Source organism: Brachyhypopomus gauderio, chromosome 1 (assembly GCF_052324685.1).
Source record: "Brachyhypopomus gauderio isolate BG-103 chromosome 1, BGAUD_0.2, whole genome shotgun sequence".
Classification (NCBI taxonomy): domain Eukaryota; kingdom Metazoa; phylum Chordata; class Actinopteri; order Gymnotiformes; family Hypopomidae; genus Brachyhypopomus; species Brachyhypopomus gauderio.
This window is the reverse complement of record NC_135211.1, coordinates 23,160,851-23,181,196: the sequence shown is the minus strand read 5'-3', so window position 1 is coordinate 23,181,196 and position 20,346 is coordinate 23,160,851. Positions and strand designations below refer to the sequence as shown.

The 20,346-nt window shown below is 42.9% G+C and overlaps 3 protein-coding genes across 16 annotated transcripts in view; 2 read left to right on the top strand and 1 right to left on the bottom strand.

The window, feature by feature from the left end:
* The window catches only part of ppfia4 (PTPRF interacting protein alpha 4), an 80,317-nt gene extending 75,817 nt beyond the window's left edge, over positions 1-4,500 (bottom strand). For all 12 annotated transcript variants that reach the window (XM_077003647.1, XM_077003637.1, XM_077003680.1 and 9 more), the window contains exon 1: positions 3,206-4,500. In XM_077003647.1, coding sequence (XP_076859762.1) covers positions 3,206-3,454 — 249 coding nt within the window. In that variant the 5' untranslated portion in view covers positions 3,455-4,500. The remainder of the gene's footprint in view (positions 1-3,205) is intronic.
* Positions 4,501-4,719: 219 nt separating this feature from the next.
* Positions 4,720-9,785, top strand: tmem183a (transmembrane protein 183A). Of its 2 annotated transcripts, none has more exons than XM_077003623.1 (8): positions 4,720-4,928; positions 5,251-5,340; positions 5,503-5,667; positions 6,516-6,675; positions 6,946-7,126; positions 7,228-7,308; positions 7,412-7,567; positions 7,838-9,785. In XM_077003623.1, exons 1-8 carry the CDS (start codon positions 4,865-4,867, stop codon positions 8,018-8,020), a joined length of 1,080 nt encoding a protein of 359 aa, XP_076859738.1. In that variant the 5' UTR covers positions 4,720-4,864; the 3' UTR covers positions 8,021-9,785. The 2 variants fall into 2 exon arrangements, with proteins under 2 accessions (XP_076859738.1, XP_076859729.1); XM_077003614.1 differs by having other exon boundaries at positions 5,464-5,667.
* Positions 9,786-13,219: 3,434 nt separating this feature from the next.
* Positions 13,220-20,346, top strand: part of tfeb (transcription factor EB) — a 25,968-nt gene continuing 18,841 nt past the window's right edge. Inside the window, exons 1-2 of one of the 2 annotated variants that reach the window (XM_077003586.1) lie at positions 13,220-13,440; positions 18,536-18,610. In XM_077003586.1, the coding sequence (XP_076859701.1) occupies positions 18,577-18,610 (34 nt within the window). In that variant the 5' untranslated portion in view covers positions 13,220-13,440; positions 18,536-18,576. The remainder of the gene's footprint in view (positions 13,441-18,535; positions 18,611-20,346) is intronic. The other variant, XM_077003594.1, reaches the window with a different exon arrangement.

The window sequence follows — 20,346 nt, the reverse complement described above, 5'->3', positions numbered from 1 at the left end:
GCACAACGTTCTCAGGGTATGATCAGGCGGAAGAGTGCTCTCATGTTTCACCCCCCCACACACACACACACACACACAGCTGCACAGTAAACGCAGCCCAAAGAGAAAGAAAAATGGGGTGCACAGCAAGAGTAGGGCTGCAGAAATAATTAGATTTTAATCCTAATTGCAATTTTGTCCTCTACAGCTATGTAATAACAAAAACACTGTAATTAATGCATTCCATTAACATCAGAATTTGATTGGATGTTTAATGCATCATAATAAAGCTTTTCTGGTTATAAACATCACGGCTCAGTCATGGAGTTATGAGTACAACGTGGTCATTAACCAGTCTCTGACATTCCTGCTGCAAGCATCTATATACATCATTCGTATAAATCGCAAATCACAGGGTTGCACATCACGTCATGCCCAATTTAAGCACATAGATGGATGTTATATGTGAATCTAGTGTACAAAAGTGGCTCAAGCCACCATGACCCTATAAAATTTTAGATGCACATAGTTTTGATATTGATAAAGCAGTAACAAAGGTCATAAAGCAGACAATTAATCACCACTTTTCTTCACCTCAACATACCAGCACTTTTGACCCTCTCAGCAATGTCCAGACACACCCCTCCCCCATCCCTGCAATGAGGATCCAAACCCCGCCTCTCCTTCCTCTTCAGTGGTCCAACGGTTTTGACTGACAGCACTGCTGAGTCTCCAGCTTCCCCTGGTGGACCACCTGGGAACAGGATGCTAATGCTGTTCTGGCCCAGAGGAGCTCAGCACGTGTGTCCATCATCCGTCAGCTGCCGATGCCTTTGGCATAATTCAAGAGAATAGGAAAGACTCTGGGGATTTGTTATACTTCTGCATCATCATCATCATCTTCTTCTTCATCATCATCACTGACTCCAAGTGACCTCTTACAGTTAGTGAAACCCATGATACTTTGTCCTATATAAGGACAAGGTGTGTATCAGAGCTAATTTAAGTTTAATAATCCATTAACGACCATTAGTTACAGTGTAATTGATCTGATGCTAAACTAAATGAAAGAAGTAATGAAGATTGCTGTAATTTCAGATTACCATTGTTGTATGGAAAGGCAACAGTGCATAATGGTCAATTAATAAATGTCTTATGCCACATCCAATTTATGAACCTGCTTTATAAATACATTCTATTGATTGGACAGTATACTGATGTGCTTCAGAACTGTACATAAGAAGTCTTCAGGAATGACTGGTTTCAATTCAGCACAATCATATAGACCAGAACATCAGCACAGTAGTAACATTTCACTTTAATCCATCCTAAATCTTACTACAAAAAGCAATTTTCTGATTTCCCCTTGAACACAGTACTGTATGGTATATCTTAAGCAGAGCCTGTGCTTTTGAGATTCATCTTATTTAGGCTTTTGCCCAACTGGATGGGCTGGGAGACTTAATTCAGGGATACAATAAGCTGCTTTTGCACCGCTCGAGAGCAATGACAGAGAGAGACAGAAAGAGAAACAGACCAGACAGGGGGACAGAGAGAGAGAGAAATAGAAGGGAGGTTCATATCAAAATTAGTATCCCTTTCGTCTTCTATCACCAGTAAGTGACTAACTCACAGCAATGTGAATCAAAAAGAACCTCACAGCCACTTCCTGAAGACTCAGATTACCCAATAAAAGGCCACATAGGTGACCTATGCTCATCGCTAAGCCAGTGTCGGTATGTGATCTCCAGAGTACAAACAGTAAACAAATATACACTCCCTCCAAGATTTCTGCATATAATAAAGAAAAATAGGTACAAGTTAGGAAGCTAACATATACATTTAGCAGTAGTCTCTGTCCTAGAAAAGTGTCATGGTATTATGGTTCTTTGCCCTAGAAGTCACTCTGGGAAAGAACATTTAATGGCAGAAGATCAAGATCTTGATGTTGCAAAACATCTGCATGGTGACTTGCTATCAAGGTTAAGTAGATTGTTAGTGTATGTAAAGGCCTTTAAGATGCCATGCTGCCAAAGCACAAGAGTTCAATTTCTCCCACATACCTGTAAATCAGCTGTAAATCAGCCCATGAATTCAGCTTTCAGGATTTTAATATATGTTCTCCATCATTTCAATCCTAACTTCAGTATATTTTGCAGTAAGGTCAAACACACCTCTGTCATGTTTTTTGCAGTAAGGTCAAACTATACTAGAATGTTCTTGTACATAGACTATTTCTGCATTTGCAGACTCTCCTTGAGTTATACCTCTGAATAACCTCCCAGCAGCCTCTGCAGGGCCAACAACTCACACACGTCCTCTGTGGAAGCATGGGGTCTGTGTCAGCCCCACCCCTCTGAGCAGTGGCAGGACCACCAGGCAGGTACGTAGACGCCTCCACCACCCCCCTGCCCTGTCCTGTACCCCCTGTACCACAACTACATAGAACTAACCAAATGAAAGATAGGCTTTTATAGAATCAATAAAGAATCAACAATAAACTATATAAGAGTAAATATATTAAAGCATGGGAAACATCAAATAAGACTAAATGCAATTATTTCATTCGTTCTGTGCTTTTCACTGCTGGTGCTCAAAATGCACTTAGTGTTTTAATCTTGTTGGGGAGTTTGGCGTCTTCTACTTGGGAGACAATCACAGTCATTGTAGCTGACATTTCTGGGTCACACTCAAAGCAATGTGGCTAAATTATGCTCGCCTCACCTTTGTGAATATAAACGTTTACCCAATACAAAATATATTACATATAAAATAGTGAATCTTGGTGAACCTAATAAAATGTGTTAACATATATTACCCAGTCTTTAGGATTTAGGAGAGAAAATGTATAATTTTTTTCTTTGCAATAAAGGGAGAAGTGCTGATGTGATAATTTAGTCATATGAATTCAGGGTCCCTTGATAAACTGTCTCCTTGAATCCTTTGAATAAATGGAGGCTTAAACCACCCACAGACACCAATCCAGGCGTGACTGTAGACAGCGCACTCAGTGGTTATCCTCCCTCTGGTGAGCTCAGAATGCCTTTCTGCGTCCTAACTCACACTGTGATTTATCAGGAACAGACAGAAACAAAACTACACAACACTGACATTCTGAAGACAGGCTGCCGTCTAATAGCGAACTTGGGTTTACATACATTACTGAACCATCAGCAACAAAAACACTTCAAACTTTCATGTGTTCTCGCGCCGGTGTCTGACATACCTGCGGCAGAGCTGAGGTGATCTGGCGCTGAAGAACATCTCGCTCGTGGAGCGCGTCCTGAAGCTTGGTCTGTGATTGGATCAGAGCTTCTTGTGTCTCGCGTAAAGATTCCAGAAGCTTGTCTCTCTCGTCCAACATATTCACCATCAGCTGTTCGAAATTGGATTCTTGATCCGAGCCGTTCTGGGAACCTCTTTGGGAACTCACCGAGTCCCCTTCATTAATAGTTGGCATCACTTCGCACATCATATTGCTTATCGTTTGGATCGCCTATTTAAAAGTGTTATTCTGCTGAATTCCGGTCAAAACAGATGCTTTGTTAAGACAATTAATTCTTCATATCACTCAAATCGCCCCTAGACATCAGCAAGACCGTGTCATTAAACCCACGAGATTTGAACGTGCATAGTCTATCGTTCGTTGTAAAATCCTTGACCTTTACTTATTTCATGACTGTGGGCTTTTCCACTGACACTCTCCATCCTCGAGCTGTTCACTTGAAATTCTAATGCATCCGGGCGGACTGGTCTTTCACACTGGGACTGTTAACATCTGCAGACGTCTCGCTTATGTTCCGATCGCAATAGCGTTACAAAACCTTCGCCGTTCCTTCGGTTTAACACCCACCAGTTGCCATTAACATTTCACTTAACAGTGTAACGTATGTCTGCCGCATCCTCCATATCCGCCTGCCATCCCCATCCACGAGCCGACTACTCCTCCCTCTACGAGCTCATTCCTGCTGCCGCCACTACCGCCGCTTCGAAGGAACAGAGCGACTCTGCTATCTCCACAATAATACACGCATATTTTATCGACAGTAACGCGTACAGTGTCGAATATTGCAGGCCTGATAGTTAACAGCCCTTGCGTGCGTAGAAAATGACATATCCGACCGGCGTGTATCGCGAACGCTCCAAAAAACGCCGGAGTTCCTCACATCAGCACCACGCGACTGGTCTACGTGAATGTCATGCACAGCAATGCCAGTGAGGAGTCTGAAATAGAGCCATGCGCAGCGCCCCCTGCTGGGCGCCCTCTATAAATGACCAAACAGAAGAAGTACCGATGCATCAATTCTCCAGAATGTAGTACTGATATTGTATAGATGTTGTTGAAAATAAACACTTTACCAGAAAATGGGTTGAAAACCCCATGCGCAAAAAATTACAGTTGTATCGTCACCTTTCGCCGCTAATTGATATACGAAATGCATTCGAACATAGGGCACGTGTAAAATCTATTCCACCATCACTTATGCTTCTTGTTTTTAAGCATTTTCTTTAGAAAAATTAGTCGGCCACTCCTTCACGCCACCACCACTTTAAAAATACCCAGATGACGTAATGTTTTTCAGTTTTATGGCCATCATATATCTGTTTTACTAAGTCATTGGTTATGAATAACTGAAAGATATCCGATTGGTGGACTAAGCTTGCAGTGGGGAGCTGCAGCCAATCCCCGGCGCGTGCGAGAAGCGCGTGCCTGTCAGAAGTCTCGCGTGAAAGAACGCGGGCGGCGGGGTCAGTTCCATGATGGCCGAAGATCCTGGAGGAGCTTATTCCAAATTCTCTTTCATTTTTCTTAGTTTTCCCTTACCTCTGCTGGAGACATGGCAGGGCACACGGCCTCGCTAAACGACCAGAAACTCGCGTCGTCATGCCCAAGAAAGGGAACAGAAAACGGCTGAAATTTCGAGCCGATGATGTTTGCTCGGAATCAGGTATTTTAACGCCAGCTAGTAGCCGGCACGCTATGTGCAGGGCGCAGCCCCAACCTTATTACCACCAATAAAGGACAACTCGCTAGCTATCTTATTAGATTATCTAACACGCTAAAACGTTATCTTTTCAGAAATGCAGTGCACTGTGCATTAAGGATTTTGTCATAATCTGCTGGCTAGGTAGTGCGATTGGACCTGGGTGTATCCGGCTGAACTAACTAGCTGGCTAAATAACCCGATTAGTTGATGTCAGGCTAGCTAAGTGAATATCACTTGTGTATGTAGTGGTTGCAAACCTGCTAAAGTGGATATTCTGATGCAGTAACAGTGTCTGATTATGCCAACGCGGACCCTGCGATTGTGAAGTCGGGGAGAGTGAAGAAGGCTGTTGCCAATGCCATTGAAAAAGAAGGTAAGCGCGCGCACTAAGTTCATGACTGCGACGATGGTGCCAACTCATTTATTTTCTTTCTAGCAGACTAGCGTAGGTAGCCGACATTAAAAAGAAAAACATATCACAATGTCGTGTTTTTAGCGCTAAATATAATATCGTGGGTGGTGTTGTCACGGTCAGTGAAACTGCTGCGCGGGCTCGAGGCCTCCCAGGGGCCCGTGCAGGAAGTGCTGACGTCAGCGGTGGGCGTGAGCGAGGACGCGCGTGACGGCAGCGAGGGGCGGGACTCGGAGGAGGGAGACGGCGAGAGGGGCTCGCGCAAGAAGAAAAACAAGAGGCGCAAAGGTACCGCATGGGCCACATGGCACAAATATGATTATGACAGCGTTATATTTAAACAGAGAAAATATTTACAGTATACAAGTTATACAAAGTTGTATAGTTACAGTTATATATGTATTGCCTGTCATACTTTACTGTAACAGAAAGTCATATTATGTACTGCTTTTCCATCTTGAAATGTCGAAAATCTAAATCAGTGTAAAAAGTGCAAAATGTAAATACTGCAAACCAGTCATTATGCTTCACCTGCACGTGCGCAGACAATGTAATTATGCTTGTGTCCTTGTTCATGTTTAATTCACTCATACTGGGTAATGGCCGTAAAAGGCCACGCAGTTTACTGCTGTTTTGGTGCCCCACCAAGTCTGTTAATCATGGGTGGATGTTGTGTTTACCATCTTGGTTTGCTTTTTTGTTGACGGTTTCATCATTGGAGGATATTGTGACTTCAGTTTCACTGGCCTCACTTTTTTTTCTAGTTTTAAGAGCTTTATTCAGTGGTGGTAGCTCAAAAATGCTCTCAGGCAGCAAACAGGCTTGTTTTATGTGCAAGCAAAAACAAAGTGAATGGATGTTTATTTCTGCTGTGTAATACACTGCATCTATCTTTATCAAGTAAAAATACAAAAGCTTATTATCAACAAAATCTATCGTGATACTGTTCTGTCAAATTGGTATAATTGCCACTTTAGGTATGTCAGCGACTGTCAAGGATGTGAATAAAGTAGGAAGTAAATTTTTGCAATTGACTTGATTGCCGTGGTTAATTTAATGATGCATTCTTGTAGCTGGGAACTTTGGTGTATGAATAGAAATAACACATTCTGCAATGGCACTATTTGTGTTTGTAGAAAACAGTGAGAGCACCGATGGACAGGAGTATCCCGTCGACATATGGCATGTTCTCGCTGCGTACATACGTCCTGAAGATGTGTGCACGTTTGCACTGATCTGCAAGAACGCCTGGACTGTCACGTGCACCGCGGCGTTTTGGACGCGGCTGTATAAGAGGTAGTCAGATCGGGCTAACTCGTCTTTATAAATGCCAGGTTGAATTAAGCAAAGAAAAAACCCCTTTTACCTATTGCACAAGGTCAAGACATCGTAGCCTGTAATGGGTCGAATATTCAGTTGAGTTTTAATAAATGATGTAAAAAATCAATAGTTGCAGTCAGTTGCATGTGGATGTGTGCTTGTGTCTGCTTTCTTCAGTTATCTTTTCCCTGTACTGTAATTGATCCATCAGTGCAACTTTATCTTCTCTGGTTCTCTCTGTTGAAGACACTACAATGTTGAAGTTGAGCTCCCTTCCCGCCTTCATCCAGACTCCGTTTCACACATGCGTTGCCTCCGCGCCCGGGTGATCCGTTCCCTCTTTCATTTCTATGAGCCGTTTAACCTGCGCGTGTCCAAGAGCCCCGCCGTCCCTGACGCCACGCCCACCACACTTCTGAATTCCAAGGTTTTGCAGCCAGCACCGCCTCTCTCCACTAAAGGTCTCCATTAAATGTCACGTAAATGGTGTGAAGTGAGTCCGTGATCATTTGTCTTCCGCTGTCGCAGTGTTTGCTGTTTTGGGTCAGTAAAGTATCGGGAACGAGACCAGAGCCCATGTGGGAATTCAACTTCAAGTTTTTGAAGCAGGTAATGTTTGGTCGCTACTTTTAGATGTGTGGGCCTCACCGTAGGAAGTGTCACATCGCCGAACCAGATGGCGTCAGATTGATGTGTGGTCCTTCCTTTCCAGCCCGTGAAGATGAAGAACGGCCGTGCCTGTGGTCTGGCACTGCCTAGGCAGTATAAGGACGTCCACACCAATCCCGATTGCGACTGCTGTCTGCTGCGCGTCACCACGTTGAACTTCATCTTCACTTCTGTCGTCATGGGCCTGACTCTAACCCTGGTCTGTGATCCTAAAGACCGCGTTTTGGTTTAATACCATACCCATAGTACCAGTAGTCATACTTGAAATTCTTTAATAACCCATCCTGATTGCTATTTCCACACAACTTCTCCCCTCTGTCAGGTACCCAAACTGGTTTAGTTAGGTTCTCATCTGTCCCTGTTCAGAACAGCAAGTCTTCACTGTCTGCTCAGGTCAGATAGTGTGATGCGAGTCTAATTTGCTCGGTCAGTCTAATTCATGCCGACTCCTTTTCCTGTCTCTTTGCAGTTCACTATTAACGTGAGCACGGACATGAGGCACCACCGGGTACGCCTGGAGTTCCAGGACGCCCCTGTGCTCCGTGGTAGGAAACCCAGAGGGGAGCATGGCGTCCAGGTTGTGCTGGACCCCGTCCACAGTGTGCACCTCATTGACTGGTGGCACCCTCAGTTTCCCACGTCCTCGTACTAGCCCTGCTGACGGTGCTGGAGAAGGACGCGGCGTCTTCAAGAACCGCTTCGCATCGCACTTTGTCCTCATTTGCATTTTAGCATGTTCCTTTCACGCATTAGCGCTGACTCAACGCTAGGCCGTCTAATTAGCAAGCTGCCTCGTGGGTTTTGCTCTCATGGGGTTCCGGGTTGACTTTTGCTGTTGTGTGCTGGTGTAAGGGTGTGATTCCTCTTAACTATAACCGCACGTGAAAGACTGATTTCAGATTGATGTAAAAAGGCAGCTTCAGTTTTGCATTGCGACACGTGTGTGCCACCATGACCACCGTGTCAGCACCCAGCATGCATTTTGGATTTGGCCTCAACTTTATTTGTACAGACTCCACTATGCTCTTGTAAATGGCTAAATACAGTAACCCTGTACACTAAACTGATCAATACCGCAGCACTTTCGAAAGATCCTTCAAAATCACTAACGCATCAAATTCTAGTGTGTTGCTTTGTAACGATCCTTCAAAGGCAGAATGTGTATGAAAAGTTACATGGAGCAAGTTTGTGCAGTGGCCTATGTGACAGTGATGGTATGCAGTCTGCCTAACCGTTAAAGGACATGTCCACTGTTTTGTTTGTTTTTCAGCCCACACCTCCTTTGAAATTGTCTTGTCATTTCTAACTGACCTTGTCAGGTTCTTCAATGGGATCTCCAGTAACTGGGCTGCCTCTTGTCAGACTTTATCACAGACCAGTGAAGCAGTGACGTTTACGCCTTCACAAGCCCCCAATAAACATCTACCTTTTTAAAAATGGCCTGCATAGTCACATCCTTACATGTCATGAAAAGATGTTATTGTAGAAGTTTACAATTGGTATGGAGGACCCTGCTGTACGTTGGAACATGAGTGTAACGTACAGTCACTCGGGGCATGTTCTTAAACATGAAATGCACTTGTTTAGGGTGTGGGGTTTTTTGTTTTTAAGAAGGAATTTTGTCTGGGATTTTGAAGGTTTAAATGACCACCCTGTTGGACTTTGTTGAAAAATACATGGTTACGAATGAGGGAAGTAGTTACTTTAAAGATATGGTGTCATAGTTTCCTTTTAAAGCTTACGTTCTTTTGCAGAACAGTCACGTTTATGACATGTCATGATTAGAATTTCTTTTTTAAGGACGTGTAATTTTCAAATGTGGCATATACCAATCTATTAGCATGTTCGATTCTGAGATATATGTACCATCTGGCTAGAACTGCAGAAGGCAAACTTGATAATGATCTGTGGGTTGTGACAGGTCCTCCTCTGCCAAACCTCAGATCATGTGTTCCAAGTTATGTTCAGTGGTACAGTGCATGGCTGGTGTTTTGCTATATTAGCTGTAGGGCTTTGGGCTCAATGGAGTTGCAGTGTTTTTTAGACGTGACTGAAACCTTCGAAGAGCCGCGTGAGTGGAACTTTTCAGTCATGCATGTTTATCTAATTAAATGGCATGTGGTTGAACTTGGCTGGAAAGATTTTCCTTTTCAAGTGTGGTTCCCTGACCAGATGTTCACTGGTCAGGGTAGTTTGAAGTAAATGAGGTTGTGGTTTTTCTCCTCTGATCAGTTCTGGAAGTGTACCTTCTATGGCAGTGTCACTCAAATATTTAGGAACGGCTTTTTTTGTTGGTTTTTTTTTCTCCTCAGTATTTGTTTTAACCCTCAGTGAATGCCTGTAAATTATTTTACTTGAGTGATTGGGCATTGACATGATTGTTGAAATAAAACAATGTGTCCACCTGTCTGTACCAATTGGTGTAACCTGTACAAATGAGATGTTAAAATACTGTGTGTGTGTGTGTGTGTGTGTGTGTGTGTGTGTGCATGCGTGTGTGTTAGGATCACTATTAGAATCTAACGTCATTCCAATGTATCCACTTAGTTAAAATAGAGGATCAAGACCACTAAAGAAGCAAAGATGCAGTGGTGTTCAGGCAATAAGAGCTGTCTTCACTGTAGGTGCCCCCCCCTCAGCAGCTGCTGGTCCAGACAAGTTGAAAATTTGCATAATTTATATTTTGCATGAATTTACATATACTTCAGTTTGAAACAAAAATATTGACTAATTGCTGCAGTATGTCCATGTAGTGGCTATAAGATTGAGATGGTGCAGGCCGGCTGACGGAAAGACACCTATTTACAGCGCAGTGTGAAGATTTGCTCCAAATTAGATTGGATTGGCCTCATGAGGGAGTCACACTAGTGATTCTTGTAAAAAGGAATTGAAGCTGTTCAGCATAGCTGTAACCAACACATGACTCTTACTTTGAAATGACTAAGTGATGGAGATGATAATTCCTCTTCCCAGGGAGACCTTGTTTTTGTATACTATCCTGGATTTTGAGAAAATTGCATAATATAAGAAAGTGTTTGCAAACTAGTCCCAAATATTTAGATTTTTTAGTGCGTTTCCACCAATACTTGTCAGTATAACAAATATTTTAACAAACAAAAAAGTGCCTTTAAAGTGTGGATTAGCAGTTAAAATTTAGACAGTGCAAGACTTTGATGCAGTGTTCCATAAGTAGGTACATTGGTTGGCCAAATGTACTTTTCAAATGTAGGTATAAATGTAGGTATAAAAAGGTATATCAAATATAGGTATAAACACAGAAATTGTGTAAATGATTCTAAAGAAATATGCTGATGTTTTTAACCCTGCGGCTGCCACATATTGATGCCCATCTTTGAGTAGGCCGTTCCCTGATCCACCGCCACTCTGATGCCACCACAGCAGGTAACAGGTGCTACTGGGAGGCCCACTCAAAGAGGCCAACGCAAAGCCAACCCTGCCTCCCTTACAGGGCAGGGAACCCTGCACAGCCGCATGTCAGAAATTACATCTGTTGGTCCAGCCTCACAGTTATTACTGTGTTTCATGGGCAGGATCCTGATCACTCCAATGTAGCAAGTGCTGTTCTAGAAGGACCGGAAGTGTTTGTGTTCTTATTCACGTAAATCAGATTTTATAACGTTATGTTTGTTTTCTATCAGAAAAAATAAGTTTTTGCTTTTGTTTTTAATATATGGATTAATTTTGATGTTGTGAATTTATTAATAAATTTGAAATATCTGTAAAGTACACTCATGCTAGAAAGACAAGCATAGGGAAATTATACGTTGACATGAATAACAACCATTCACCAATCATCTTTCAGGCATGTGACAGACTTAATATTGACCAATCCACATGAAACTAATGGTCTAAACAGCGAAGTACTTTCTTCAAGCCAAACTATCACCGCTGGGGGGCACTATTGCTAAGGTCAATATGAAACAGGCATATCTTGTACATGGTTTACTTTGGTGATATAATAGCATTTAAATCATGCAATGAATTGACTGTATATTAATAGATCTTATAATGATCTTAATGTATAATATATCTTATAATAATAACAACAACAATGTATAACAGATATTATAATAATTATAATGTATAATAGATCTTATCAGTGCTAAGTTGCACGGACTAGCTAAAATATGGTTGGACCCTGTGGATCGCTGCTTGTAGTTACAATAATATGATTTTTGCAGCACCAAATAGTAACAGTGCATTCCACAAACAAGTTATAGTGGACTTTAATGTAATTCCCTTTCACCATATGTGTTGTGGAGAATGACACTCAAGATCAGATGTGTAGTACCACATATACTTACAACTGCCTTATAGCAATTCTGGATACTGTGATAACCTGGATAATACTGGATAACCTGTGGTTATAATTCACATTCACACTCTGCTGTGGTCCTTCTAAATTGTGCCAACTGTAGCCTTATCATTTCTAATCCTGCACCAAAACAGTGCTGCGGAAATCGAGTATCGATTAATAAACCCAGCATCCTGTAGTACTTTGAGAAACTCAAGGCATGGAAATATAAAGAGACTATCAAAACAAAGGGAAAAATGAAAATTTGAATTATGCTTGTGGATAACTTTTGTGATGTGGAGTTGTGAATAAGTTCCATTTCTTAAATTCAGACCCATGTCATCTCTTACATGGACGTTTATTCATGAGGTCAGGTGCTGAAGGCCTGGCTCACAACCAATGTTCCGATTCATCCCAAAGGTGTGCAGTGGTGTTGATGTCAGGGCGCTATGGAAACCACTGGACTGTTTCCCTACCAACCCATAAAACCATGTATTTATGGACCTCATGTTTTTGCACAGTTATATCTTTAGCAGGCTGAATCACAGAGTTGGAAAAGGACTTGCTAAATCCACCTTTTGTTTTAGTTTCAGCCACCAGTCTTGTTGATGAAGGTACTAGATTTGTCTATTCTTCTAATTCAAGCACAGTCAGATTTCATGGTGAGTGGAAATACATGTTATCAAAGCCACAGATTTTCTGCTGGATTTGTGTCAGGGACCTTTGTTATCTTACAGTGTTAGCAGCAGAATACTCAAAGATCAGTCGATTTTATCCTGAAGCAAACAAGAAACACCACACGCATTGGCTAATTTGCCTTGTTTGTAATCTGGAAAGTGACTGGCTGTATTTAGCAGGTTTATATTGGTCACTAATGTGTTGATTGCTTATTTAAGCCAGGTATTTGACCTATATTAATAATAATTACCTAAATTATAATAATTGTTTACATTCTTCAAATGCTATGTTGATGGTTATAATGTGTATATACAGTCAAGAAATTTAGATTTGACTGATTATTTATTTTTATTTTAATTTTCAGTCATAAAATGGCAGAATGGAAGGATTTGGAGGGGGTTATGAAGATCATATGTGCTATATCTGAATGGAGGGGATTACATGCAATCTGTAATGAAGACGGAGTAAAACACAAGATTCACTTCATACACCTCACTAGGTTGGTGATCATTTCTGTCTGAAAGGGAGTCCATTAAAATTAGAAGCACACTTGTTTCCTCTTAAAAAAGCAAAGTTCGTAATTTCGTCCAGGGAAGAATGCTCTATGAGAAGGACAGGACATACAGCAAAGCCGAAGTGTGAATACACACACACACACACACACACACACACACACACACACACACACACACACACACACACACACACACACACACATACGATACCGTAATGCTAAGAGTATGCAATAGTTTGACACTTACAAGCGAAATAACGAAATACATCTCCCACAATGCAGCGCAGCCCTGTCATTGGTGGCTGGAGTTGTCACAAGCGTGTACAGGTGACCGGGCACAGCGAGCCACAGTTAACATCACGGGGGAGAGCAGAAAGAAAACAAATAGCGGACCGCCGGGAGTGGGACGACTTGAAATTATTGAGAACTTATAGAAGGGACTGTTTCGCACAGTTTCACTTCCACAAGGAACTGATACTAGTGTGGTATTGTTACTGCTGTAACGGCACAGGGCTGTGCGCTTCTAAAACCTGGTTCTAACTTTGTACTTTGTGACCTTCAGCGGGTAAGTGATAGTCTCTTACGGCGAACTGTGTCCAAATACGTCCGAGCTTAGTTAACGTGCATTACTGACCTGCTTCAGTTTAGGGGCTTACGGGCAGTTCAGTGTTCTACGTGTTGATATATTATTGGTAATCGCTTTAGGTCGTTGTGAAAGTCGTTGGATCAGCCACAGCATATTTGGTCTCATTTGAAATGAAGAGAAAAATCCGAAAACGGACTGAAAGTATAAAAGTAATGGACAAATAATTACTTTCAAAAAGACTGTGGCACTTCCACGTCTGGGTAGTTGTACATACTATGTTTAAATCCCAGATGTAGTGTATCGCATGATGATTTAGGCTTTGCTGATATTTTTATTTCCCCAGAATGTTTTTTTATTTTCATTTTATTTTACGCCCAATAATGAATCGCAAAGCCCGCGCGCTTGATCGGTGGCGCTGAGCTCCTTCATTAGCGACACTTGAGCCGCGTCTCCAAGTTTAGCGTTTGTGATGTGCGTTACGTAACGCCAACTTTGCTGGAAAGCTCAGAACTGGAGCCTAATAGAGACTGTGCAGCCGACCCCCACCAATGGCCGGACTCACCCCCCCGCCAGGCCTAACCGACTCTATTTACACACAATGTGTAACAGAGCGCAAGTTATTTTTGTCGCTGTCAAGCATGCTCTGTTAAAACACTCGACTTAGTTCTGGCGTTGGAGGCCAGGCGAAGTACTCTTGACATATTTGGCACAGTCAGCATATGGATCGTACATGAGTTTTGTGGACACACATGACAGCAGTGAGACTGTACCAACGCAGTTCTCATGTACCGGGTTTGCTTTTTCTTCAAATAGACATGTTGAGTAAGCAGCACCCTGGCATATTTGTTTATGATCAGTTACGCTGACGATTTTGTAAAATCTATATTTGCTCTGTAGCCTCTGTTTTGTTGCGGTGGTGAACCTGTTCAGTGAGCTCACGGGACATTTCCTTCACCACCAAACTAGGTGGTCCTTGGGTGGAAAACAGCAAGTACAATTTTAAACATTATTCACACTTGTCATTTAGTTATTGAACTAAATATCATTTAGGTGTCTATTAACTTGCACACTGTGGGCTCATAGTTTGTGTGTTCATTGATACTTATCACCCTCCTTCAATTACAGAAGGAATTCTTATGCTCATGGAAAGGTTGAGGATTTTTCTGTGATTTGATTAGTTCAACAGTGCACGTATGTGTACGGAGGGCTGAGCAGTGATTGGGGGGTTGTGCAGCTTCAGGAAATCTTCTGTGCAAGTTGTACATGTTTCAGTGCAAAAATGCCTTTTGTGTCACATTCAAATGCACAGAGAGACAGACTGAGATGTTTCTGCAGTACGTATCTTATGCCTCTACGCATTTCAGTCACATCATGGTGAGACAGGCAGAAAAACAAAGTCTCCAAGAAGCTCAGCTTGAAAATGCTTCTTAACACGTCTGAACACATCTCTCCTCCCTCATGCTGGGAGATGTCGGATGGCTGAAAGGTCACCAGGGTGCGCATGGGTTGCACGCGCCGATGAACATGTCTGTGTGCGTGCCGTCTTAACACTGTATCATCATTTCTAACAAGTTCAACTCCTTTTTGTGGATGACCATAAACCACAGATGACAATAAATGTGAAATTTCTCACGTCTGGTAATCAGCGCTGGTTCCTCTTCTTCAGTGTGTCAGGCAATGAGTATAAATGCACCAGATCTATATCACCATTTAATATAACCAGTACATTTGTTGAAGTTCTTCCCTACATTTTCTTCACTACAATTTTGACAGTGATTTGGCTTATTCTCCTCAGAAATGCAAAGTCATAGAAGAAAGATTGAATTCAAGGTTTACAAAGAGAAAGTAGGAGAGGGGAAGGGAAAGATGGAAAGAGAGAAAGAGGAAGAGTGATGGGGGAGAGAAATACAGAGAAAGAATGCGGGTGGGAGGCAGGGAGAGAGAGAGAGAGAGTGAGAACTGCCTGGTGTCTGTAGCGAAGACATTTGCACCAACTTGTCATAGTATTACACGCTGGTTCACTAATACCTCAACAACACCTATGAACACCTTTCCATACGAAACTGAGTACGGTTGCCTCCTAGTGTGAACATGTAGTTGTTGTCTGTTTAGAAACAGCCTGCTTGCTGCTTGAAGTACTGGAGCACTGAAAGCCACACCCACTCACCTGTGCAGCCATTTTGGAGACCATGCTGTGTGACCGTCAATATTTGCCTTGCCTCACCTCTCCAGCCATGTGCCATCCTGAGGTCTCCGGTCATGACTGCAAGGTTGCCGCCAGTTCTGTGCTTCCGAGTCGCGGGGCGGCTAGCCTTGCTCGGTCCGGTCGGCCCTGCTCAGCCCGGTCCTCGGTCGTGGTACCCAGCTTGGTCTGTGCCTGAAGCCCCTTTGACTGGCAGCTACTCCACACTGACTCTAAGTCCGACCCAGTGGGAGTGGTGAATCACCGTATACTGGCTTCATTTTGGACTGTAGTGTGGAGCACTGGCTTCATTTTTGACTGTAGTGTAAGAGGCCTGTCCTAAGACTATTTCAGCTACACACTCTTGGTTAGCATAATTTCATTAAGCCCAGCATGGCAGTGGCCGGCTGTTGCTATGGAAGCATGACCCCATCGAATTGTGGCAGTAGCGGATGTGTAGCAAGACTTCCTCTCTCGCACTCTCGCATTTCTTCTTTCGGTACGTCTCTTCTGCATCGCGCCGTGATTTAGACGCTCTTGCTGTGAAGGCCGATCAGCTTTTTTGTTGAACCGGTTAACTGGCTTGCTGCACTTTTGCCTGTAATGGCTTATTTCTACGAGAGCGAGACGTGCGTTCGGTCTTCTCATGAACCGACGTTCCGTCACCTCTCTGGTGTTGAAGCACGTGACATTCAGACGCCACATGCGAGGGCGTGTGGAGTCTGGATCCTTCTTACCAGATAGCGCCTCATCTGCAGGCGGCCCAACGGGCCGGGGACTAGGCAGCCTTCCAGAGACCCATGGCTTGCCATGTCAAAGGTGCAGACATTCTTCCATGGAGACCTTTGGGGGATCTTAAAGCAGTTATAGCGTTTGATAAAGAATCCATCTCTCAACATTCGGGCCACGTTCCATGTTTATTACGTATGTATGAGCGGATGGTGTGTACATGCATACCAGCTGTTGAAGGACGTCTGCTCGAACACATTTTATATGAGAGAGAGAGAGAGAGAGAGAGAGAGGGAGAGCAAGAGAGAGAGAGAGCAATAGAGAGAGAGAGAGAGAGAGAGAGTCTGTGCTTGGCTTCAGCTCTCTACAGTTGGGGACTTAATCCCAGTCCACACACACACGCACAGGGTTTATGTGAAATGCTCTGTGTTCTTTCTTTATCCTCTGACTCACTCCACAAAGCATTACACTTTTTCCTCCCCTCATGCCAACTAGGCAAAGGTTGACATGTTGTCGTGGTTGCCCTGCCTCTGGATGTCAGCCTCACCACTGCTGAGATGCAGGCCCCCACTGCGCCAGCCCAACACAGTGCAGCACAGAGTCAGAGGTTATCCTCCATTCTTCATGCATCCAACATGGCCTGCTGCTCCGACATCCATTGGTCAGGTCTGCTAGGCAGATAAGGTGCAGTTCTTTTCTGATAGCAGGGCATTCCTGTTGCCCACGTCAGTCCGAAGCGGCCACCGGTGCTGCTAATCTCCCTCCACATCTCCCGAAGGGCCAGTCACAAAACGCCACCTATGCTGCATAAAAATCACAGCAATGCCGCCCAGCCGGTCCGCAGCACGTCAGACGCTACACTGCTTCTGCATCGGAGTAAGAGTAACGCCAGACGCGTAGTGTGGTTAATAATAATGAGAAATAAAAAAATAAAAAAAACTTGCATGACTTGTTTTCATTGTCCCTCCGCTTTCCTGTCAGAAAGAGCGGGGGGGGGGGGGTATTAACACTGAAAACAGAAGTGGAGTGAAAAGTTTGTGCATGAGGCGCAGAACTAACCTGATCGCGTCTCCATTTCTCGTCAGCCATTGTCAGGAACTCCTTCGTTCTAAACACTGGCAGGCGGCTCGTGCCCCGGCCTCGTCGGCTGGCCCCGGACCCTCTCTTCCTGCATCGCCACCTGGGCTGTAAACGAACTGCTGTCTGAGTTAGCATGGGGCTAGGGCTGTTTAGCATCAGCTGAATAATGGCTGGTGGTTTTGAAGGCGGTTATTATGTGACCGGCTGAGCAGAACTCTCTGTGTGGGTTTATGTGAGGCACTTGACAGACCTTTTGAGGAAAGGCCAGGAGTGGTAGGGGCTCTCAGCAGAGATCAGAGGTTACAAACAGAACTGCAAGGTGACTGGCTCCATCAAACACGTTCTTTTAACGACAACAAAAAATAAAATAATGATAGTTTTAAGTGACGTTGGCGGTCAGAAAGGCCTTCCATTGCAGGTGCATTTCCTTGAACAGAGTCAGCAGAGCATAAACAAACAGGTTCTGGTTAAAGAGAGTTACTGTAATTATGTTTAAACGTGGAAATTCCACATGTAAACATAGACATAGAAGAATATTCTTACATCCATCACCTTGGTATAAAAAAATGACAAAAACAGTTAATTAAAATAAAGTTTTAAATAACATAAAATGAAAAATTAACTAGATAAGTTTAAATAAACCAAATATGATTAATAAAAGATATATAGTGCATAAAATCTAATTGAACATAAACATCTTGAGATAAAATATGAAAATAACAACAGAATAATTTAAGAATTAAACATTGAAAGTGCAGTGGTAGATGATCAGAGGGTTCTGTTTTAAACCTGAGCTGAATTCCTGGCCAAATAAGGATGTTTTATGCTCAGATTTAAAAACCATATAGTGTTGGGACTCTTCTAACATCAGGACTAACTAGCAGGACTAACTCACTAGTGCCTAATGATCTGAAAGCTCTGTCTGACTCGTAGCACTGCAGTGTATCAGATAGATACACTGGTCCTACACTATTACGTGACTTATAGACCAGTAATAATACCTTAATGCCAACTCTGTAGTGTATTGGCAGCCAGTGTAAGACTGAAGAATGGGGGTGATGTGTTCCCTTGTTTTGCTCCTAGTGAGAACTCTGGCAGCTACACTTTGAAACAACCGAGGCGTGATGTTTTCACCATCTTTTCAACAAAAAAAGTATTGTGAGTATCATCAGTATTGTGTTCCTGCGGTTATTCATATTAGCCCCTTCAAACTTGGTCTGTAGAGGCTAATGGAGACTAAACTGATAAATGCTAAAGTGGATATAATGGGTCATTTCTTCTTTATGAAATGAATAAGTCATCTACATCAGTCATCTACTTCATGAACAAAGCTTGTTTTGCAATGCTGCCACCTACTCATTGCCTCCTGCATTATGCGTACTAACAGTGACATTTTATCACCAGCAAACTGCTGTTTATAGTAACTGGAGTCTGTGTTTAAATCTACCTGCTCTTGTGGGCCCATAACCAAATGCGCATACAAAAATGTTTTGTTAAGGTAGTTCAAAGCCTGAAAGGAGCTCTGCCTGTAATGTGACAGGACCCTTTCTGCTGTAGCAGTTTGAATGGTTCCAGTGAGAATGTACCGGAACCTTGCCTGCTTTGTGCTGGGATCAAGTCCCTTATTGCAGCCAGTGTCTGGATTAGAAAGATGAGATTCAGCTGCCGTGAACACGCTATCAAAAAGGGCCAGATGAATTATGAAGGCAGCGATTCCCATTTTCCATCGCTCTTTGTCATTTTTTACTCATTTATATGTGGAAAAACACTGTAATCTATTCACCTATTCAGAGCAGCAGGGTGCCGTATGTCACCCTGTTGTTAAACGTGATCTACTTTGCCTAGCACAATATTGACTGTGCGTCCGATAATAACTTGCATATTAATGTTTTGATGTTTTAAAATCCTGAAAGGCATGTATGAAATGATATGTAAAGCCTATCGGTTCAGTCACTAATGCCACACCACACATGCACAAGTCCTACATAATAGTAGTTGTAAGCTTTATTTACATAGCATTTTTCATAGATTTTTTTTTACAGGGTTTACAATGTACTTGCAAAAAATAAACTAAAGCAGAGAATGGCCTTGGTCTGTCAGTGTTCTATAAGTGAATGTACTGTATGAGGGGTCAGGTCGTTGACAGTTGCCTTATGCTCAGAGGGACATGCTAGTCCGTCTATCAGTCTGTCAGTATTCACACACAGCTGGCTAAATGTCACCAGATATAAAGGGCAGCTTGTTGTAGTCTAATTTTTAGAAGGTAAACGATGACCCAAGTCCTCACGGGCTTTCTGAGTCAGGCATCACCAAACGATCTTTTCTTGTAAGTGCCCTTTTAACTTCCTCCTAAAATCACCCTTCTGCTCCAGCTTTCGTTTTTCTTTGCTTCTTTTTTCTTTTCTTTTTGCTTGTGATGTTTGCCTCCCCAAGCGAAGGTCTCAGGGGCATCAGGTGAAGTTGTCCGTGTGCGTCTGTAAACTCGCACACGGGGACTGCTGGTATAAACCTTGACTGAAAAGTCGCAGGCTATTGACCACTGAATCATTGTATCAGCTGACCTCTGAATTAATGAATCGGTTGATAATATAATCACGCATACTTTTCCTTGAAAAACAAGGAGGGGATTCTTGGAAGTAAAATTTGCGTCTAGGTGTGAGTGACGCACCAGCGTTTGGATAACCACTAGGGGGTGACAAAATGCCATCGCTGTCGCCTTGGCCATTATAGATTTAAAAAAATTGCCAGTGTGTCTGTGTTGAAGTAATAATCGTAAGAGAAAGATGGTATTGTACAATGTTCGCTGACCAGGCCCTTTGTCCAGTGCTGTGGTAGCCAATTATGTGGATACTGTTCCATTGACATAATGAACTTAGGAGATCTCTGGAACTTTT